At 43.5% G+C, this 23,613-nt stretch overlaps 1 protein-coding gene across 6 annotated transcripts; it reads left to right on the top strand.

The window, feature by feature from the left end:
• Positions 1-557: 557 nt before the first annotated feature.
• LOC134145373 (heat shock factor protein 3-like) lies at positions 558-21,900 on the top strand. Of its 6 annotated transcripts, none has more exons than XM_062584803.1 (14): positions 558-692; positions 3,689-3,797; positions 6,435-6,562; positions 9,258-9,382; positions 10,225-10,300; positions 11,087-11,148; positions 11,605-11,686; positions 11,979-12,112; positions 12,959-13,204; positions 14,086-14,191; positions 15,251-15,316; positions 16,489-16,555; positions 17,126-17,272; positions 21,712-21,900. In XM_062584803.1, the coding sequence occupies exons 1-14, from the start codon at positions 576-578 to the stop codon at positions 21,798-21,800; spliced, it is 1,554 nt and encodes a 517-aa protein (XP_062440787.1). In that variant the 5' UTR covers positions 558-575; the 3' UTR covers positions 21,801-21,900. The 6 variants fall into 6 exon arrangements, with proteins under 6 accessions (XP_062440787.1, XP_062440784.1, XP_062440782.1 ...); XM_062584800.1 differs by lacking the exon at positions 21,712-21,900 and adding an exon at positions 17,578-19,170; XM_062584798.1 differs by lacking the exon at positions 21,712-21,900 and having other exon boundaries at positions 17,126-17,670.
• Positions 21,901-23,613: the final 1,713 nt, after the last annotated feature.

Genomic DNA, 23,613 nt, shown 5'->3' with positions numbered 1-23,613 from the left:
CGAGGCCGCGCAGGGCCGCGCCCGGGCGGCGCCCGCCCGCCCCGGCGGAGCGTCGCTGCCCGCCGCGCGCGGCGCCGGGCCGCCCGCTTCGCTCCCGGCGGCCCGGCGCCATCGCCGAGGGCTGGCGGCGAAGCGGCGCTCACCGCCGTCAGCGCCGCGGGGGGAAGCGGCCACTCAGGGCACCGCCCCTGCGGGGGCGCCGCGGCGGGGCGCGGCCGCGCGTGGGCAGGGCGAGGCCCCGCCGCGCACCCGCCTCCCCCGGGCGGCCGTCGCGGGGGGCGCAGCCTCCGCCCGCGGAGGCGGGGACGAGGCCGGGCCGGGCCGGGCCGGTTCGGTTCCTACCGGCGGGGCGGGGCGCGGCGGGTCCCCGCGCCTGCGCCGCGCAGCGCCCGCGGCCCCGCGCCGCACGCCCTTTAAAGCCATTCCAGTGACGTCACCAGCACCCCCTCACACCCGCCCCCCTGGGCGGGGCCTCGAGGCACTGGCCAATGGGAGCGCTCCCCGCGACGGCGGCCCTGCCCCCACCCGCGCGTCACGGCCGCCGCCGGTCGCGGGGAGCGCGGCGCTGCGCGAGGATGCGGGAGGCGGCGGCGCTGCCCGGCGCTGCCGGCGCCGCCGTGCCCGGCTTCCTGGCCAAGCTCTGGGCCCTCGTGGAGGATCCGCAGAGCGACACCGTGATCTGCTGGAGCAGGGTGAGGCGCGGCCCGGCCCGCCGCCCGCGGGGCCTGGGCGGGCGAGAGCAGCGTGCGGGCTGCGCAGGGCCGAGGGCGGGCGAGGCCCCGGGCGGGCCGGGGGGGCCGAGGGCAGGGCGGGGGTAGCCTCGTGGAGGCCGTGCGGGCCGGGGGGGCCGAGGGCAGGGCGGGGGGAGCCCCGTGGAGGCCGTGCGGGCCGGGGGGGCCGAGGGCAGGGCGGGGGGAGCCCCGTGGAGGCCGTGCGGGCCGGGGGGGCCGAGGGCAGGGCGGGGGGAGCCCCGTGGAGGCCGTGCGGGCCGGGGGGGTCGAGGGCAGGGCGGGGGGAGCCCCGTGGAGGCCGTGCGGGCCGGGGGGGCTGAGGGCAGGGCGGGGGGAGCCCCGTGGAGGCCGTGCGGGCCGGGGGGGGCCGAGGGCAGGGCGGGGGGAGCCCCGTGGAGGCCGTGCGGGCCGGGGGGGCCGAGGGCAGGGCGGGGGGAGCCCCGTGGAGGCCGTGCGGGCCGGGGGGGCCGAGGGCAGGGCGGGGGGAGCCCCGTGGAGGCCGTGCGGGCCGGGGGGGCCGAGGGCAGGGCGGGGGGAGCCCCGTGGAGGCCGTGCGGGCCGGGGGGGCCGAGGGCAGGGCGGGGGGAGCCCCGTGGAGGCCGTGCGGGCCGGGGGGGCTGAGGGCAGGGCGGGGGGAGCCCCGTGGAGGCCGTGCGGGCCGGGGGGGTCGAGGGCAGGGCGGGGGGAGCCCCGTGGAGGCCGTGCGGGCCGGGGGGGTCGAGGGCAGGGCGGGGGGAGCCCCGTGGAGGCCGTGCGGGCCGGGGGGGCCGAGGGCAGGGCGGGGGGAGCCCCGTGGAGGCCGTGCGGGCCGGGGGGGCCGAGGGCAGGGCGGGGGGAGCCCCGTGGGGGCCGGGGGGGGCCGAGGGCAGGGCGGGGGGAGCCCCGTGGAGGCCGTGCGGGCCGGGGGGGCCGAGGGCAGGGCGGGGGGAGCCCCGTGGAGGCCGTGCGGGCCGGGGGGGGGCCGAGGGCAGGGCGGGGGGAGCCCCGTGGAGGCCGTGCGGGCCGGGGGGGGGGCGAGGGCAGGGCGGGGGGAGCCCCGTGGAGGCCGTGCGGGCCGGGGGGGGCCGAGGGCAGGGCGGGGGGAGCCCCGTGGAGGCCGTGCGGGCCGGGGGGCCGAGGGCAGGGCGGGGGGAGCCCCGTGGAGGCCGTGCGGGCCGGGGGGGCCGAGGGCAGGGCGGGGGGAGCCCCGTGGAGGCCGTGCGGGCCGGGGGGGGCCGAGGGCAGGGCGGGGGGAGCCCCGTGGAGGCCGTGCGGGCCGGGGGGGGGCGAGGGCAGGGCGGGGGGAGCCCCGTGGAGGCCGTGCGGGCCGGGGGGGGCCGAGGGCAGGGCGGGGGGAGCCCCGTGGAGGCCGTGCGGGCCGGGGGGGGCGAGGGCAGGGCGGGGGGAGCCCCGTGGAGGCCGTGTGGGCCGGGGGGGCCGAGGGCAGGGCGGAGCCGGGGGCCATGCGGCCGCACCGAGTGGTGAGGGCAGGATGCAGAGGCTCTTGCCCGGTGGCGTGGGGCAGGTGAGCAGGAGGGCTCATGTGGGAGAGGGTGCGGGGACAGGGGGCAGTTGGCGTGGAAGGCTGTGGAGCGGTGTTCGCGGGGCAGTGGGGGGGGGGGCTGTGGCCAAGCCGCAGGTGGTGAGTGCGGCGTGGGCAGGGCCCCTGGGCATGCTTGTGGGTGCGGAGCCCTAGGGAGAGGGTTTGTTGTGTCTCCTGTGCAGCAGGCAGATGTGTGTGCCCCGAGCTGTGCTGGCATAGAGACAAATGCATGTGTATGCCTGATCTGGGCAGTGGGTCATCTCCAACATATATGTCTGCCTATAGCAAACATTACAGTGTGCCAAGTAGCATTTCAGCACTGAGAATATGTTAAGTATGCAGATACACAGAAAGGAGCATGTAAAGGCATGCCTCCTTGAAGAAGGACAGGTGTTGGGTAGCATGCATGTTGGCATTTCTGCTGATGCTTCCTCTTAAGTTGCATTGCTACAGGAGAGCCCTTGCTGCAATTGTTCCTATAATTAAAAGTGAACAAGCACAACAGCTTTAAGTGATCTTACATTTTACTGAGTAACACCTCAGAATATTCATATCTCAAATTGTATGTAATTACCTAGAAGTGATGATGCTCAGGAGAAAAGACTCCTTAAAAAGTAATTATCTTTTCATATTTTCTTCCTAAGTTTGGGAAAATAAGCCTTGTTAGTCTCATGTGCCTTCAGGCATAGAATATTATGAACACAGGCAGACTAGTGAGACATCTGAGACAATCACAGGCAACATTTATTTTAGTCCCATGTAATTTTTAAGTGCTTGGGTTTTGATCAGATTTTTCAGTTGTTTGGCCTTTTACAAAAATGAAGAGAAACTTACTGTTTTTCTTCTCTGTGAATAGTAAAAAAATTTCAGAAATACCTACCCGATTTCAGAAAAGTTGAGCTTGAGAATATACAAACAGTATCTGAAACTGTTTGTGCCATAGTTACGCTTTTTCACTGCTGGGTTGTGTTGTCTGAACTTTTAGTAACTGTAATATTGCTTAGTTATTTTTAGTGGTGACATAGTGCACACAGTGGGAGGACTTTGTCAGGAGGTAGTTGAACGCTGATCAAGGGAGATACAAGCCCTCTAGTGGCATGAATTCTGGTGTCTTTGAGCAATATTTACGTCTCTTGGGAACCAAGAGAGAAGCATGTGTGTGAGGGGGGAAGGGGTCATTTTTCTTTGTGTTAAGCTCAAAAGTTAAGGTTTTTTACCCCTGTTTGGTAAGAATGTTATATATAGCTATCTTTTTGGATTCAAACTTTTTAGTACAGTCCTCAGTACTCAGAAATGCCCATGAGGCAATTTTTTCACTAAATGATTTGCCCTTTCCTGTTGTAGGAACTAGCTTTGTCAATTTGCGTCTTGACATATGACTAGCTTTAGAAATATTGTGCTTGATCTCTAACTGTTACTTTGGTTTATTTCCTAGAATGGTGAGAATTTCTGCATTCTGGATGAGCAGAGGTTTGCTAAGGAGCTACTTCCCAAATACTTCAAGCACAACAATATCTCCAGCTTCATACGCCAGCTTAACATGTGTAAGTATGACCTGTTCTCATGTGTTTTTTCTGCCAAGTTCATTGCTGTTTGGCATCAATCTGTATTTCTTTAATCAAAGCAATTCACTTGGCAGATTTTTCGTCCCTGAAAATCTGAATTCTGGTCTTGAGGTTGCTTTGCAAAAGAGAACAATAATAAAAGAACTTGGCTTAGTCTTCATTCTGTGTTTCAGCTGAGTCCTTTTAAGCAATGACAATAAAATATTGTTTCATGTGTTGGTACGTAAAGCTTAGGTAGTCCATTTGGCTCCAATAGTGATGTTAATGGTAAGGAAAAAATAATAGCAAACTTGTGCATGTTTGTAGGAGCAAAGGCCATATCTACACCCATATGTCTAGTATATGAAACAAATTGCCTAGATCATGCTGTTACCTGTATTACTGTGTTGAAACAAGATTAGTCATGCTGGTGGATAGAGCTGGATTCATACATGTTTTGTGTGCTCTACTTCTGAGCATGATGTAGTATTTGTTATATAATACTGTACGTGTACAACTTGTACAGGCAAACAAACTGCAGTGAGATGGTAAATCAAAGACACACTACAATGTGCAGGGCAACAGCACACATCAGAAATAGTTGCTTTGCAGTACATGTTTTATGGGCCAAGTGAGGGTGAAGACTGTATAGAAAATGGCCCTCTTATTTAGATGGTCCATTTGAGGTGAGGAGGATTAAGTGACTAAGCAAATCCTTTTCAAGAAAGGATCAGAAAGATGCTCTAGGTCTGAACTATAGCTCTTTAGGAGCTAAGTTGGGTATTGCACCAACCAACTAACTGTATATGTTCTGTATCTCTTTATTCTGTTCAAATAAAATCTCTACCTTTTTTCAAAAATCTTCCTGTTTCATTAGGCTAGAAATGTGTTTCAGTTACTTTATACTCCTCTTTGCAAGAAAAGTAGGGTAGAATTTGTCATACAGCTTTGCTAAAGTAAGTTAATTTACAGCACTGAATTAATAATGATACTAAAGCTTAGTTGCAGGGAATTGTTGAGAAGAGGTGAATTTGTCTATTCCTCTCTAGCTCATGCATATTTAGATTCTGTATCAGATATGAGAGAGAAAGCGATCATTTAGACTCTTGGCATAGTGGGGAGCCTGCTATGTGTGTCAACTGTTGAGATTCCGATGCCTGAGTGTCAAAGGATAATGTAAACAAACGTTTGTCAGTTGTCTTGTAGCAAAATCAAATGCTGAAATCCAATTATTTTAAAGACATGCAGTGTCGTGGAAGGCTCCTTTTCCTGCTTGACCTATCCTAGGTTTGAGTAATGCTGTCTAATGATAGTGATGCCAAGATGCAGAGAAAAATAGAATACATTAACTATGTTAAAAACTTCAATGAGGAGAGATATGGATTGCTTTATCAACTGTATTTTGCATCTACCCTCTGATATTTAAGTAGTGATGGAAATAGGGCTTGCAGTGCCTTGTTTTATGCAGACAGTTTGAGTGGTATCATAGAATCAGTAAGGTTGGAAGGGACCTCTGGAGATCATCTAGTCCAACCTCCCTGCTCAGGCAGGGTCGCCTAGAGCATGTTAGACAAGGTTGCATCCAGGCGGGCCTTGTGGAGTCTCCTTCTCTGGAGATCTTCAGCCTCTCTGGGCAACCTGGTCCAGTGCTCCGTCACTCTCACAGTGAAGAAATTCCCCCTCACGTTCAGGCAGAACTTCCTGTGCTTCAGTTTCTGCCCATTGCCTCTTGTCCTGTCACATGGGACAACTGAAAAGAGTTTGTCCCCGTCCCCCTTGACACCCTCCCTTCAGGTACTTGTACACATTGATAAGATCCCCCCTCAGTCTTCTCTTCCCCAGGCTAAACAGGCCCAGCTCTTGCAGCCGTTCCTCATAGGGCAGGTGCTCCAGCCCTCTGATCATCTTTGTAGCCCTACGCTGGACTCTCTCCAGTAGCTCCATGTCTCTCTCATACTGGGGAGCCCAGAACTGGACGCAGTACTCGAGATGAGGCCTCACCAGGGCTGAGTAGAGGGGCAGGATCACCTCCCTCGACCTGCTGGCAACACTCTTCCTAATGCACCCCAAAGAGGATTGGGCGTGCATGTGTTTGCATAAGCTGAGATCTATTTTCTGTTCTTTAAAATGTTCTGTAGACCCTGGTGGTACATACCATTCATTTTATTTTATAGTTGCTTGGGATTGTAGACATGGGAGGGAAGGTGCAAAGTTCCACTTCTTCCACTGGCACAAGCGTGTTTTTGTTGTTGTTGTTTGTTGTTGTTTTTTTTTCCCCAAGACTTTTTAATAAATCTCCCTTCTGATTAACTTCTGCAATTGTTTGGCCATCACTATCTTACTTTAGGATACTAGTAATAGGCCTTTGCCATGCATGCTTGTTGTACAGCCTTTACTTTCATTCTCTGAGAGATCATTTGGCAGTGTTGTAGATACTTTCTCCAGCTGTGAAAATCAGAGCAGCTGGAATGATTGAGCAACAAAGAAAAATTATGTAGCCTCTTTTCATAGTTCCTACTCCCAATACCTATTACTGTAGGTATTTCAGTACCTTTGTGGGTATTTTTTAGCTATGCATTGTAACAGTCAGCTTTACATTGAAAAAAATGATTATTTTATTTTAATCCTTCTCCACAGATGGGTTCAGGAAAGTGATTGCTCTGGAGAATGGTATGATTACAGTGGAGAAAAGTTCAGTCATTGAGTTCCAGCACCCTTTCTTCAAGCGAGGGAAGGCACACTTACTGGAAAACATCAAGCGCAAGGTATAATCTAAAAATGAATTTAATTTTTTTTTTCTTACAGAAAGCAGCTTATGCAGTACAAGTCTGGGGGTCTCAAACACTTTAAAGCGAATAATCACATGTGAACCAAGATAGCATCAGAGTTGTGCAACAGCAAGCTTTTGTAGCTCTGTTTTGAACACCAGGTTTAAGGCTTGGCTTGGCTTGGCTTCCTCACATCAGCTCTTAGACATAACACACCCCACTATTCTTTAAGAATGCATTGGAGAAAGACTCCATTCTTTATAGCTATCAAACTAGATCCCTTTCTGATACAGAGCTCACACACACAATTACAGCCTAATGAGTCTTCAGTTTTGCTGGCATAGCAGAATTGGAAAGGGTCATAGAGTGAAAGAAGGAAAAGGAATACACTCCCGTTTGATGCTCATTGACAAAAGAGCAAAGGCTGCAGCAAGGGCAGCAGAAATCAGCTTACACAAGCTTGCCCAAATTAACTATGTTGTTCCCCCAAAGCTACGTTGCCACTAAGCTGCATTTTTGCTAGGGCTTTCCAATTTTCTCTTGTAAATTCAGGCTGTCATGATACATCATGCTGACATTTGAACTGCAGGATCTTTTCTTCAGAATATCATAATGTGGGCTACATTGCCCACATTAATAAAATCACAGTATAGACTTGAGGATTCACTGGAGAGTCACAATTGTGTTTTGATTGATCCTTCACTGAACCATCTGTGCTCAGAATCACTGTTGATTAAATGTAGTTGTACAGTTGCTGCTCTGACTCAGGCCTCCTCTTCTCTTCCCAGATGCTGTAATTGCTAACTTGTTTTGGCTTGCACACCTTGCTTTCTGATATGTTGAGACAGTCAGCTGATAAAATTATCAGCGTGTATCCCAGCTATGTTGCATTGGGTGGAGTATTCTAGAGGGAAGACAAATGCTTTATTTACTCTCAAGGACATTCAGATAGAACTGTTTAGTAGGCTGGTAAACATATTCTTTATTGCACAGGAATTACTGGTGATTTTTGTAATGCATAAAACCTCCATTTTTTTTCCTGCTCTTTTACGGTCTAGAATGGAGTTAAATTTCAGCACTTGCTGTAAACTGGCTTTCAAACCTCTAACAGGAATTCTAGTTTGCATGCAGGATTTCCTTCAGTTAACTCCCTTTTACTATTAGCAGTAGGATCTCAGCTGCTGTGCATCAGTCTGGATGCCCTCACTAGCTGTAGACTCTGAGACTCAGGTGGAATGTTTTACTTGGTTGGCCGGCTGTTTTTTTCAGATGTAGATTGACTGCGTTTGAAATTTCCATGTGCTGCCTGCGTCTTTTTGGTGGCTTATCAGTATAGGTGATATGCTGAAGGGGAAAAAGACAGTCATGAATTCATTTGGAGTGCAGTGTGTGTACCTGACCATCTACAACAAATAGCAAGACAACAAAGAATGTAGACGCAGAGAAGAACAATCAGGGCATTCAATCCGTCCTTTGTAAAAGTGAAAAATATTAGGAAATCTGTTAGTTACTTCTGTGGAATGATTACATAATAATTCTTTTCTATTTCATCATAGAGTGATGGAATGTTATTTTACAACAATATAGGTTGATTTATGTCCAGCCAATTTTTCTTGAAAAAGCGCTGTGAGTCAGCATACCTGCAAGCTATCTTACACTTCATGGGGCTAATTCTGAGATGCTTCTACCTCCCTCTTAGGACTCCATAGAAAAAAAGTAGAATCAGACAATACCATAGGTTGAAAGGGACCTCTGGTGGTTATCTGGTCCAGCCCCAACTCGTTCAGTTATGGTTAGTTTCTGTCTACAAGATTTTTAAAGTTATGCCCACAAAACCTGAACATATAATCCAGATGTGACCATCAGACCTATCTTTTTAAAAATCTTGAATTGTATATTAGCCATCAGTGCCACCATCTCAGAAAAAAAAAGTTATTGAAGAAAATGGAAAGTTTTTATTAGGGAAGTGTTGCAGGAAGGAGAGAGTGAGCTCTTTGCTTTCTAATCACTTTTTCATCATCATTTGAAAGACCTCAATTGATAGATTCTGCTGTAGGCAGAAAAGCAACTTGGGCTCTGGAGACAAGTCTCTATAATTTTGGAATGTCACTGGGCGGAGAGATAATAGAGAAAATGACAATATAGGAGTCTGCAGTTCAGGTGGAATGGGACAAATCTTCAGTCAAGTAGAATATATCTAATTAGACCTGTATTTTTTTTTCCTAGTAATTTAATGGAAAATTGTGCGTTCTGTGCTGCAAATTTTGCCTGTATTTAAGAGGGATGTGTCTATTGCATTATTACTGCACAAGCAGCTTCCACATTTTGTTTATGACTGGTGGCTTACCGTTTGACACTAGGGGGCAAGCTTTCACCAGACCTGTCAGAGAGAAGCACTTTGGGAACACCATTTTGAATTAGTGATGCCGTTTTAGCATGAAATACAATGGTGCACTCCAAGTGCTGTTGTCATATGCTCACTAATATCCCGTTTTTCTTCATACAGATGAGACTGTCCTAAGGACTACTTCTGTATCAAACGTGATGTTTTGTGATATGTAAAAATCCTATAATCTTACTTCCTTTAATGAAATTTGGTCCTGTTCGTCTACAGACTGACTACACCTCCTTTAGAAAGAAGTATACAGGGTATAGCCCTTAGTAAACCGTATATATCCTGATATTATTTTAGGTATCTGCAGTAAGAACCGAAGATCTCAAGGTCTGTACAGAGGATTTACACAAAGTACTTTCTGAAGTCCAGGAAATGAGAGAGCAACAGAACAACATGGATGTCAGACTGGCTAATATGAAGAGGTAGACTGTTTATTTCCAAAGCGCTTATGTATTGAATGTGGTCTGTATCTAATGGAGCCAGACTCTAAATGTGGGTTTCATTTGAAATGAAAACAAATTAAGCTGTATTTTTCCAAGAATCCTCGTTCCACCCCACACAGCATTCTGAATCTTACAGACCAGAGACTTAGACTGAGCATTTGTTGACTATCTTGAGATTTCATTTTGATTTCCAGCATCTGTAGTTGTTCTTTTAGAGGTACCAAAGCCTTTCCTGTTCTAAACACATAACAGGGCTAGACGTAGTGAGAAAGGGTTAGTGCTTGGCTTTCTTTTTAATTGGAAATGGTCTTTGTATGTCCTCATCTCTGTTCCTTCAGATTCTTGTTCAAGCACTGGGAATTCACTGTGATTATTGGCATGCAAGCAGGTTTCAACCAAAGCTCAGGAGATACCTTTACTCCTTCTGTTCCTTCTTCCTTCTTTTGTTTTCTTCTTTCTTTTTGTTTTCCTTGTATTTTAAAACTTCTGAGGTGATCTGTGTTGCACTTAGCCTGTTTCCAAACACTAAATCCTTATCCTAAGGCGTTGGATGTTTTGAATGAATACCTCATGTCAAGATTATTGGTGGAGCAGCAGAGGATGAGAACATCCTTATTAGTGAGTGTTTGGTCCTGCCTGGTGGAATATGGAGTTAATTTAACCCAGAGCTGGTGGATTTGATTAATGGATTGTTAGTCACCCACAGATGGAGTGTTGCCTTTGGTCCTGCAAGGTACTGTGAAACTTTGAAAGCTGTGGAACTAGAGCATATAAAGTAAACTCTGTTCATCCTCTGTCTTCTGATTTATTCTGCATTGCAGAGAAAATAAGGCCCTGTGGAAAGAAGTGGCAGTTCTAAGGCAGAAGCACAGTCAACAACAGAAGCTGCTGTCTAAGGTACCATTGCAGCATCTTCAGTGCTACAATCCTTATTCCTGCCTCTGTGATACTTGAAGGCATTCTTTGCTTATGTAGAATGACAAATGACACAGAGTTGAACAGGCTATATTAATGCAGTATAGAAAAAATATTCACAGTCCCCAAGTGTCTAAGAAATAGAGAAACAAAGAATCACGAGCAAATACTACGGAAGAGTCTTAGGGGAAAGGATTTCAGTGTTTGAAAGCTCAGTGAGGCTAGATCATTTGGAGAAAAATTAGTAAACCAAGTTTTTGGAATAATACAGCACTGGGCCTGGGGAAAGCATGGGGCTGGAGGCAGTGAATGGTAACAGGAACCATTAATTAAATTAAACCATAATTAAAAAGAGAGATGGCAGGCACATGGAATGTAGTCTGTGAAAGATCTCTGATCAGGACAGACCTTGAACACTCAAGAAGTCAGCTTGGTACCCAGAAATTATAGGTGTTGCTGCAGTGGATCAAATTTTCTCTGGTTTCTCTCTCAGCTGTTTCTGGTCTGGTATCTTCTGTAGAGACTTAAATCTGCCCAAATGGGATAATTTTTCAATACCATTTGTAACTATCCTTTTGTTTTTAAGACAAGAACACAAATGGAGACTTAATTTACTTATTAATTTCAATCACATAACTACACAAATTTTCACTGCAGCCTGAATTAAGTCTGAATTAATAATTTAGTATTAGGATTGCCATGCTGATCACTTCTTATTTTCTTTTTTCTTTTTTTCTTTCTTTCTTTTTTTTTTTTTTTTTTTTTTAGATTCTTCAATTTATACTAAGTTTGATGCGAGGAAATTACATTGTTGGGGTCAAAAGAAAAAGGTAATTACTGGCTAGTCACAAATTAGTGTTGGATGTGCAATGGGGGACAAGCTTCTAGAAGCAACATACTTAAAGTGCACAAAGAAAGTTTTTATCACTTGTGTTCTTTCATTCAAATTAGAGAATACTGATGGAAGTGGGGAAAAAAGCAAGAAAAGAAGAGATCATCTTGTTTATAACTAAAAAATAGCATGGAAAGAGAAGATGCATTAAATTTTGAAGGGCCAGAAACAGTAATGCTTTAAAAACGTGCAAATGTAACTGATTTATTACCAAACAAAAAGCATATTTAGAACGTAATACATCTGTAGTACATTCAGTAAAACCAATTTCAAAAAACAAGGTTTCTTAGAATTGGAAGTACAGTATTTCTTATTGTTACTGTTACTGTGCTTATTTTGCATTGCTACAACTTCTTACTGCTGAAGTATACACTAAAGCCATGTTTCTTTTCAGATCTCTAACAGATGCTGCAGGTGCTTCACCTTCCAAATACAGTCGTCAGTATGTTCGCATACCTGTGGAGAGTGGCCAAGCAGTAAGTCTTCCCAGGGGATGAAACACTGCAGTGGACAGGTTCCTATACAGTGATTTCCACCATCCTCCACCAGTCTTCCTTACAAGTGTTAATATCCTAATCTTGTAATCAAGTACAGTCCATTTTGAAGTGGACACATTGAAAGCATTACCCTGCCCACAGAATCATGCGATCTGTACAGTTTGGCATAGCTGAAATCTTAATAGGGGAGACAAGCTGCAAGGAGAATGCAGGTTCTATACCAAAACAGTCAGAATTTTGATTTATTCATTCTGTCCACTGTATCCTGCAGATGACTTTTTCTGAACGTAATTTGGATGGTGAGGATGGGAATGGTACAGGTCTTATCATTCGAGATATCACTGACACTCTGGATAATGCCACTGATGGGCTCCCTGCTCTGGCCCACACAAGTGGCAAAGCCAGGTAGGTATAAGGGTGAGACAGTATCTGTGCTTAGGTCATTAACTAAGTAGTCATGTTAATGTAAGTGACAGGTATGAATAATGGGAAACAGCCTCTCTGAATTTTTTACTGTGTTTACACACAATGGACCACTTTGTAGGCTGTCTTTTTATAGCATGCAGCATTGGCCATGGTCAGCAAAGCCTTTTAAGAGTTTGTATCTCTTTGCAAGTGCCTGTAATCTTAGCAAGCTAAGATTTAGAGCTTAATTTGTTGACACTTTTCTGCCTACTTAACAAGTAAGTGTGTTTAACTTTTTGACTGAGCAGGGACCTGAATGCATATATAGTTTACTATTAAGCAAACCAAGACTTAAAGCCTCCAGTTTAAGTACTAATCTTGATACTACGCTAAGTGCAACTGAATGGAAAATGGTTTTTGTATGGCCTCAGATCCTTGTAAGAACTTACTTGGTTGTCAATATCCAGAGTCAAATATAGACCAGTTTGGAATTTTTTATTTTGAGGGATATGGTGTGATGAGTTTCCCTCCCACCACATGCCCATGCACCTCTGAAGCCTTTAGTCTGGCAAAATGGGATGTTCTGCTCTGATACATGCTCTCTGTATAAGCAGTAATAAATGAATCAGCCTTTAGACAGTTGGTTCTTAAGGCAGCCTTAGGAAGTTATTTGCCTGCTTTTTTGAAAGACCAATTGATTATTTGAACCCTTGACGGATTTGACCTTATTAGGTATTAAAGTTCAAGGTACTAAATTTGGAATGAGGAGCAATACAATTGGTAAATTCTCCTGCATCTTGTTTCTGGGTGTGGCATATTATATAAAGTGTCTGTTGTGTTTTACAGAGAGACAGAGGCGCCTTTAGATTCTGGTTTACCTATTTGTCAAGTATCACAGCCAGTTGAGTTAAATTGTCCAGAACTTGCTCCTCCAGTTCAGAAAAAAGATGCTAACAAATCCAGTGAAATAGGAAATGATGCTGTGGAGCTCCATACTGCACAAGCTAATGCTCCAGAAGACCCTGTGTCAGTGATTGACTCTATCTTGAATGAAAACAATTCTGGAAACCAAAATGATCCTTTACTAGACAGGTTTGTATATCTTTATACTAACTCTTTTCTGGAAACTGTTTTATACAATTGTCATCCTGTGAGATCTCTGTATTAAATGCTTCTGTGTCAAAGTCTTAGAGAATGTATTTAGTAGAACACAGTAAATTAGTTTTTTAAAAGTTCAAGTGGGAATAACTCAGATAATGTGCCACTGTATTCAGTGCAATCTGAAGGCTTCTGCCTCTCTGGCACTGCAAAATGTGGAGCAATGGCTTGGCATTGTATGTTGTTTGTAGCCAAGTATTGTAGTATAGGAGATAGCTTGCAGCACATTGAGAAACCTGGTATTGGGGCCATGCATGCTGCTTCCCTTTCACTTGTCTCATGTCCTGCCTGCTGTCCTGAGAGGAAGTTAAAACGCAGCAATGATCTTGTTACTTACGTTACCAAAGAAGATAGCATTCCTTTAGATATAGATTATTTTGAGTCCTTTGCTTATCATGTATTGTCCCAAGGTGAAAGCCATCAGGCTGTAGCTCTCTACTAACAGAGATTAGTATACAGGCTGACATCTGAGAACATTCAGAAGATATTAAAATGAGGGAGGAAATATGTATGGAAGGAAGAACTGCTTTTTTGATATGATAGCTATTAGTATATATGCTGTTCAGATAGCCTGCCTTGTATCTGTTCTGCAAATAGTCAAACTGTGAAAAGTAATACAGAAATGTGGTTTCTTGTATTTGTATAACCTGTTCTGCACTCCTTGCTGTATCACTTTGGGTCTCCTTTTGTCCCAACAGCTGTAACAACCAAGAAGTTAGGAGATCATTTCCACAAGTTTGTCTACACTGTGGTGCAAAAGAAGGCTCTAACTGCTAGACTGTTTCTCATAGTACAATATCATTTTGTATTTTTAGGGAAGAAATCCAGGATTTTCTAAATTGCATTGACGCCAGCCTTGAAGAGCTTCAAGCAATGCTATCTGGGAAGCAGTATAACCTTGGTTCCGAAGCTTTCAGTGATGTGAGTGTCTTTTAATATTCTGATTTCTGAAAGATACTAATTAGGTTGTATTATGAATTTTTTTTATTGATTATTGCATATTGTAATGAGCAAGAGGGAGGAAAATCTTGAAAAGTAAATAATTTTGGATAGAGTCGTACATAGTCATCCTAGGAATCTAACAAAGTACAAGTTAATATAAAAGCCTTTTCCAATTTATATAGTATTTTTCTTATGTATAACTCAAATTTTTGAACTGTTTTCTCTTCAGAATGTGACAGTATGTGAAAAGACTGATTTTCTGTTTGCGTGTTATGATATGGAATGAAACTCAGCCATAGAATCATAGAATCAGTAAGGTTGGAAGAGACCTCTGGAGATCATCTAGTCCAACCTCCCTGCTTAGGCAGGGTCGCCTAGAGCATGTTAGACAGGGTTGCCTCCAGGCAGGCCTTGAAGATCTCCAGAGAAGGAGACTCCACAACCTCTCTGGGTAGCCTGTTCCAGTGCTCTGTCACTCTCACAGGGAAGAAATTCCCCCTCACGTTCAGGCAAAACTTCCTGTGCTTCAGTTTCTGCCCATTGCCTCTTGTCCTGTCACACGGGGCAACTGAAAAGAGTTTGTCCCCGTCCCCCTTGACGCCCTCCCTTCAGGTACATGTGCACATTGATAAGATCCCCTCTCAGTCTTCTCTTCCCCAGGCTGAAGAGGCCCAGCTCTCGCAGCCATTCCTCATAGGGCAGGTGCTCCAGCCCTCTGATCGTCTTCATAGCCGTACGCTGGACTCTCTCCAGAAGCCCAGAATTAGACACAGTAAATTCAGAACAGAGACATTCCATGTCTCTGGAATTAAGTGAGAAATGTGATGACCTTCTCTTTTGTGACCATCAATTTTCTGCCTCAGGTTCAAAGTAACTTGCTGTAGGCCTGTGGAGGAGAACCATCTTCCCTGTGTTTTAGTGGTGGCTGGAATGGTCTACCAGATCCTGCTGTCCTGTCAGGAGTTGTCTTGAGGCTCTGTTTTAAGACCCTTATAATAAGACATGTTCTCCTACATATGGTCTGGTTTTCATTTTCAGACATTTAATCCTGAGCTGCCAGCCCTGGATATGAATTTCATGGAAACTTCCCCTAGCATGCAAAATGTAAGATATTTTTTTTTTCTGTGATGGGGAGGATTAATATATTGAGAGCTGAATTTTTATTGACAAAGTTTGAGGGTTGGGACCGATTTAATAGCACACGATGAAACTGCTCTTTTCTCTAATCTTGCTGTCTTAATATTTTCAGTTATCATTGTTGACATATATAATTTCAGAGAGTTCTCAAAATAGTTTTAAGTCTTATGTTCCTACCCACAGTAATATACTCAGTTTAAATAGATGTTCAGCATACTGTCACTTTGCTTTTGAGTAACGTATTCTTTGCTTACTAAACACATCTGAACACATCAGGAAAAGGGAAACAAACTGGTGTCTGTTCACTCAGCTGTCTATATTGAGAAAAATTTTTAATTCTTAACTATTACTTCTGTACTGTGCTGAGAACGAGGGGGCTGGGAAAATCATGTCGTTTTTTGTTCCAAATGTGAGTACAGTTTCTTAGCTTGTTTCTCCTAGCATCATAGATTTCTAGGATGTCTTTCTGCCAAGTGATAGCTAGGTCTTTCAGATATTTCAGATGAGATTGTATGCATTAGTCTATTTGAAAACTAAAGGAAAATTATTGAAGGAAAAATTATAATATAATACAGTATATTTATTCTGAGCACAGCTATATGGCATTTCCTCAGGAGACGCACAAGTTCTGTGCAGGTGTCCCTTTCTTGTTCTAGTGCCTAAAATTGTCTCATACTACAGAAATCCCTTACAAGTGTCACTTGTTTTATAATCCTGAAATAATACTTAAACTGGGACTGAACCTCCCTTTCAGAAGAGCTTAGATGATAGCTGAGGTAGAATACAGCTCTGTTCAAGCAGTGTTTGCAAAATTTAATTGTATTGATGAACAGTGGGATTTAACTGTGCTGTTCCAACAAGATGGACTGTAATAAGGTTTCTGATTTGGGGGGTAAAGTAAATACTTGTTAACAAGAAGCTTGTTTGGCTTTAGTAAGTTTGTCTGTGTTTTACCATGTCTTTTAAGAATTCCTGTTTGCTGGTCTTCATGAGCAATAATGGGCTTGTGGAGTCAGAAGTGTGCATTGGCCAGCTGTTTTTTATCTCCTCTCTTCTCCTTCACTTTTAATTTTGTTAGCCAGTCAGTAGAAACTTTTTTGTTAAGCATTTTGCCTTATTCTGTGTACATTTTGCTTCAGATTGCAAACTTGGCAGACAGCGCTGAAGATCTGGAAGGAAGTGAGAGAGAAGCAGCAGGAAACAAAGGTGGGCAGGAAAGAATCTGAGAGCTGTAGCAGTTCCAAACTCTTCCAAAATTGTGTGTACTTAAATTGAGTTTTTCTGGCCTGTAATATGGCTTTCTTCCTTCTGTTTATGAGAATACTGGGAGATACCACTGATACTGATGGAGCTGTGCCTCAATCTTACCAGCTCCAATCTTTACCCCATGTATGCATTAATTGTTCCCCTTTTCTTACATGTGGCAGAGTGCCACAATATGGGACACAACTGCAAATCTCATTGCAGATGTGTCTCCTATATGGGCTACAAAACCCTACAAATGCGATGCTCCTTGTTTTACTACTTGAGTGCTACCATTGCATGCCTTGTGTATTGGTGGCTTGAAGCATGCTTCAGATATTGATGTTAACAGACACAGGAGCCACAGTTCTTAGACTCTTACCGCTGTGAATGTAGTCTGTCAGAGCAAAACTGTACAATTTCCTTCAGTGAATGAATTTTTGAAGCAACCTCTTTAGTTTTTCTTGCCTTGAATAAGAGCCTTCACTTAGGTGCCATAGGAGTCTGGAGTTCAAGATACTTGTTTTCCCTCAGATATGCAGCTGATACAGTACAAGGCCAATCCTCTGCTTTCATTATTTGAAGAATTACCCTCTGGTGAAGCTGCAGGGAAGATAGAAGATCCTAAAGACCTTCTACTGGCCCCCCTGGAGGAGAAACCTGAAGGAGGATGGAGAGCAGGTAGTGAAACTATCTTGCCATTAGCAGCTCCAGCAAACCAGTCTGAACCTCTTGATGCTCTGGGAATGGGTGATCCACCTCTCCCCTCAGAGGATGGGAATGGAGAGTATAAATTGTTTCCACTCTTGCTGCTCAGTCCTGTTGCTAACTTCATAGAAGAGGCCTCTGAGATAGAACCTTCTTGAACTTGTATAACATCTATAACTGGCTTAGTGATGTAAAATAGGTAACAAAGATAAATGGATCAACGAGAAGTTTTACCTTCTCTCTCCTCTCCTGTCTCCTGGGTGTCATATTCTGTATAGACAAAAGAAGGTCCTCTTTCTGCAAGCAGAGAGCAAGCCTGGAAAAGCTGAAAACAAGGTCAAAACAAGAACTAATGGGACTGAAGGCACTGGGAGGAGGGAAGAACAAGCTCCCTGTAAATATATTGCAATGTATTCTGTAACTGTTTTTATCTGATATTCTTATGGCAAGAAGAAATCCGTTTGTATCCTGTTTGTAAAATCTGGCTGTTTTTTTTTATTAGCTGGATAGTAATGTGGTATGTAATATTTTAACATAGGTTTTTCTCTTTCTGAGAGTCTGTTTCAATAGGTGGCTTGTCTATTGATTCAAATTGTGTGATTTTTTTTTTGTTTGTTTTTAAGTTTGCGATTTCTTTTTTAATAGTTTGTGGCTATAAATTTTTGCATCTGTTTAGGTCACTTTCCTATTCCTAGACTTGCTCCTAGGTACTCACAACATTTTTCCTATGGAAAATTACATTTTAATTGTGGAATATTACTTTTTAACCTGCTGACACATGTCCATTGCCACAGATTTTAGGTGTTATGGTAGTAAATGCTCTCCACTCTGCATAAAGCTGATTTCTCATGCACATTGCATGGCAGTTCTTCCAGGGTAACTTGCATTTAGCACACAGCTCACTCATGCTCAGTAATTTTAAATTGAACTAATTCAGGAGACAAGTAGCAAAGTTCAGAGCTGTCCTTGAAACAAGAGCAAAGAAAAAGGAGTAATGGAGTAATTTGCACTGACATAGGACAATACATTGAGATTTCTCTTCTGCTTTCAGTAGCTAATTGTTTACCTAACCCTATATGAGCATTGGACTTCTTGCTGCATTTCTGCTCGTGGGATCTTAAAGATGAATTTACACGATGCATTAAATCCCTTGATAGTGAATTACGAAAAATAGTGTCTGCTTAATCAAAAAATTTTTCTCTAAAAGTCCTTCCTATGCTGTTCTCCTATTTTTTTTGTTAGAAGCTGTAATATAGATGACAGCTGTTAGCCCTGGCTTTTCAATGGGACAGGTCCTTCACAAATAACAAATTTGTAGCTGTCTTATCACTAGCACATGTAAACCCAAAGATGCAAAACTGTTAGGGGCTAGAAGATGTCTGGAGGCAGGTTGTATAATTTCATGGGTAGGAATATCACATGATACTACTTTCCCAAAGACCTCAGTCAAAACAGTGAAAAACGAGCTTTTTTTTATGCTGTTTTGAACAAAGCGCAGACAACAAAGTTCTATGACAGGTTGATCTTCTGTAACTTCCATTTCCTGAACAGGCTAGACTGAAATATAGTTCCTGTTATGGATTCACGTTCCATCACGTTCTTCTGTGATGGCAGTGCATCTCACCATTAGATATTTGATCTAATTACCTAATATTTTTTTTTAATTCAGTTTCTCTCTTAAGAAAATAAGAAACCAAGACTTAAGAAAACTGCAAACAGAAACTTGTGCTGCTGTATCTGGTTTATGTACTGATCTGGGAGAAGTTTATGCAAGTTTACTAGCAAAGATTGCAATAGGAAGGGGATGGCTGAATAGCAGGGAAAAAAAAACCTACAAGCTGAAGCAATTAAACTCATGGATTGCAAAATCAGTACTGTTTCTTGTATGTGCTGTTTTCTATATGTTTCTGTGTGTGCTAATACATTTCCCAAAACAGGTTACTAAAAGAGCTTTAATGCTTTGGAAGGAGTCTCATTATGCATCTGATGATGATTTGAAAATAACTGAAGTGTAAAGGTTAGCCTGGCACCTGTTTTTTTGGAGCTGTCGGCCTGAGAAAGATGGAAGATTTGATTTGTTCTTAACCCATGTTCAACATACCATGGAATCAAAGCTTTTGGGAGTGGGACTAATTGCCACTGACAGTGTAGGGCCAGGTTGAATTTGAGAGTTTGTGTATTGTCTGTACGTGGGTAGCTTGCTGGGTGCCAGCCTTCACATCTAAGTAGTGAGGGGGTTTAATATTAAGTGGTTTTCCTAGGTGGTATTGTAAAAGCCCAAAATACTGTTTAGTGATGTTTTTGAGAAGAGGACTTGTAGTAGAAGGCTCCATAGTTGACAACTGAAAGTCTTGATGGATTGTGTGCTGTAAAATGGCAATTCTGTCTTTTCAGACACTTTAGGAACCTGCTCTATTTTTAATTTCAAACAGGTGCTAGAATAAAGAACATCTGTGCCCCAAGCTCAGCAAAATAAATGTTACTGCTGTTACAAAGGAGCAAGTATTGATACTAGAGGAGATATAGCGCAGCCAACCCCTGAGCAATAGAGGAGGGCTATGTAGGCACAGATCAACTGAAATGAATACATGGGAAGTGAAAGGGAGAGTGCTGGAATTGAACTTTGAATAGAGCTAATAGACAAGTCACTTAGAAATTATAATTGGTGTAGAAAGGATGTGGTTGTTCACAAACAGCAACCTGTCCCAAATCTCTCGCCTCCTATCCACTACTCACTTTTTTTTTTTTTTTTTTTTTTTTTAAAAAAAGGTATTAGATACCAGCCTTGTTGCAGATCAGAGGATGAACACCACTGTCTGGCTGTGGTTACTGAATGGGCCTTCATTTCTGCAAAAGGTCCCTTAATGTGCAAAAGCTGAGATACGATGTTGGACCTCTTTTTGCTTATTCTGGGAGTCCAGAAGAAATTTTCTCAGCCTGAAACCATACTTAAGAATGACACTGAAAAGGACGGTATAGGGAGATATCCCTGAGCAAACAATACCAGGTTGCTTTTGCAATGTTGAAATGTTCAGATGTTTGACATATTGTCAGTAGTATCTAAATGATTCTTCATGGCCAACAGTGCTGAAGGTGGAAAGATGAATCCTAGGGGAAAAACTCAGATTATAGGTCTCTCCTGTATTTGGCATGGGAATGGAGAATGCATAGACAATGCTTACCAGTACTGAGTAGAAATATGAGTTGGTATTAACCTACTAAGATATTGCTAGATATTGCTTGAACAAAATCACTGAAAAAATCAATGAAAGCTCTATGATTGTCAGGATGGAGAATAGTTGCCATGTTGAATGGAATGACTCCTAAATTTGGGGGTGGAGGAGGTGGAAACAGAAAAATTCTGGATGTAGTGGACATGTTTCCTTACTTTTTTATGTTTATGCAAATAAATACTGTCATAGCAGAGGGAGATTTCCATGCATCTGACAAGCAAACTTACTTGTTAGGGAGCTATGTCCTAGTACTTGCTATAAACCACTTGTAATGCATCAATGTAACTGCTTTTTAGAGATCCCAATAAGAGGGGTACTGAGTCCTCAAAGTATTGATTAAAATACCATTTATTATAGATAACATGAGAAGGTAAAAGGGATAGCACAGAATCTTAAGTCTCTTCAGATGCTGGGAACTTCAAGTTGTAAAGCACTAGACAGACCTCTAGTCAGGGCATGGCATGCTGTGCAGATCCCATCCACGCTGAAGTTCACTGGCACTGTTATCTTTAGAGTTTTTTGTAGTATTTTCTTAGAAGTAAACAACACCATTCATTTTTTTTCTACTGTTGAATAAAAGAATGTTGCTTCTTCATGCTGCTTCACTTCAAGATAAAAGACAAGGACACCCTTGTGGTGTCATTGCCAGGTGCCAAGTGGTAGCTGCCTACATCTTCCTGCCTTACAATTAGCCAGCTGAGTTTGTCTTGTGGCGAAGTGATATGTGTAGCACACAGGCCTGTGCTTGCTCAGGTCAACTGTTATGTGAATGACTAACTCATGATGTACAATAGTCTTCCAGTTAAGAGCACATCACCACTGCAGCCTGATGAATAACAAGTTACTTCTACCAATACCCACAGTTGCTTCATTGTAATGCACGTTTCCTTCCTTCTCTTGTGTCAATACCCAGGGCCAGTGCTACTTGCTTCTAGTTTTAGTGTGCTGTATCGCAGTAGCTGGGGAAGGAAGGATTAGTTTTCCTTGACTTCAGTGTGGTAAGAATTTACAGAACACACCCAGGCATGAAAAGCATAGTGTGAACAAACAAAAAATGCTCATCACATGCTCCTTTCATCATCAGTTTTCGTACTCTTTCAGACTAGCACTTTACCCCCAGTCTGTTGCACCTTAGCTATCTGTATGTTATCTCATATTGCTTTGTGCTTGCTCACACAGAGCTTTCCAGAATAACAGTTAGTCCTGTGACTTGCAAAGGGAAGGATAACAAACCATGCAATGCCTACGAGATGTCCACAGCTGCTTGAAGAGGAATTCCACAATCCAATAAAAGTTAAATACTTTTGATGAACTCTTCATGTTCCTCCAGAGAGAGATAGCTCAGCTCATGATGGTCTTCCATGTTTTCAGTAAATTGCTTTGACACTAGTTTTTCCTGGACTACATGATGCCACCTCATCCTGCCCTGCTAAAAATACTTTGCTATCTCCTAAAGAAAGATTGCCATTTTGAAAAACAGTATCTGTGTAATTACAGTTTTCCCAGGCAGAAGGAAGAGACATGATTGCTACCAAGCTTCATCTCTGTGTACAAGTGTCTGTACTTAAGTTGCATCATATAAAGGACCTGAGAGATTTCTCCTGCCTGTGTTCCCACTAACCAAAAAGGTATATATATCAGTATAAGTATACGCACACACCTTTTTTCATCAAGCAGTGGTAGTTCTCAGTCTAACAGTTTCAAGGATGGCACATACACTGTTAGCAGTAGGTTCCCTTATGACTTGCTTTGAGCCAAGATACACTTTTGTCTTCCTGCCCAGGCATCCATAGAAGCAGTTTCATTAACTTGAACTTAAGGTGTTCTTTTTTTTTTTTTTGAACCAAGAAGTATGGAAACACTGCAACCAGCACAAACAATTTCTTCCTCTCAATTTGAGTGGCTACAGATTGGAATTGCATCTCATGGAAAATTTCTGATGCAGGAAATACAGGGCTGTGAAGAAGAAGGATGTGAAAGCAGTTCCCAAAAATCTGTTGGTAACTAACAAATATTTTTGATATTTTTTCAAGTAGGACATTTGCAGAAATATTTAAGCTTTAGGTTGACTAGGTATCCTCTTTAATTAAAACTACAAATGTAGTATACCATAAGAAATGAGCTGAACTGATGTTTCTCCAGGCTGTGACTACAACAGGTTATAAAGATTTTTTTTTATCCAAATAAAGGCAAGGAGATTCCAGAGTTGGAAAACTGACACCTGTGTGTAATAAAATCAGTCTTCAGGGGAACTTAGATCAAAATATTATAACCTGAAAAGAACCAAATTCAAACTCATACCGATAACATTGCTGTAATTAGATGAATATTAATATCAAATAATCAGTTTTTTTCATATATGCATATATGCTTTTAAGCACCCTTATTACGCAGAATAAACTATCAATGACTCAAAGAATACATATAGAAGCAATCATATTAAAAGTAAAAAGTATGAAAGAAAAAGGAACAGAATAGTATCAGAGGTCCAGGACATAATATACAAATCTCTCATTTTTAATGTAAAATTACATAACAGCCTAGTGAAGTTGTGCATAAATGATAATGTAGGTGGGGCTATTTTTAAGCTCTGCATAATAGTACAACAAGCAAATTTTCCCCTTGTTTCCAGTACTTCAGAATCAGTTATGCAGAACTGATTGATCTAGTGTCAGGTACTGTGATTTTACAGACGTAAATATTGTCATACTGTAGTTCAAGGGAATTTTATTTTGGCATTTGGTCTAAGATTTTGTTGGCTGTGTTGACTGTGTTTTATTAGTCTGGCTACATGCTTTTGCAGGCTGGAGGTTGAATATAGATGTAATAATAGCAAAGTGCTTACTGAATGCAATGAAGTATTAAGCCTAAGAGATTTATGTCATGAATAAGATAAGAAAAATGGAGCTATAGAGAAGGGAAATAGTTATCTAAAATCTCTTGAAGGTTATATTTCAGTAGAGAGTAGCCATTTCTCCTAGACAGATCCAATGCTGAAGTTAATAAAAAAGATTAAATTGTTTATCTAAATGACTACATTCCATTAAAGTTAAGAAGTCATGATTTCATAGTCTCAACCTT

This window comes from Rhea pennata, chromosome 11, assembly GCF_028389875.1.
Source record: "Rhea pennata isolate bPtePen1 chromosome 11, bPtePen1.pri, whole genome shotgun sequence".
In the NCBI taxonomy this organism is placed as follows: Eukaryota; Metazoa; Chordata; class Aves; order Rheiformes; family Rheidae; genus Rhea; species Rhea pennata.
Note: the sequence above shows the minus strand (reverse complement) of the source record. Positions and strands in the feature narration are given on the sequence as shown.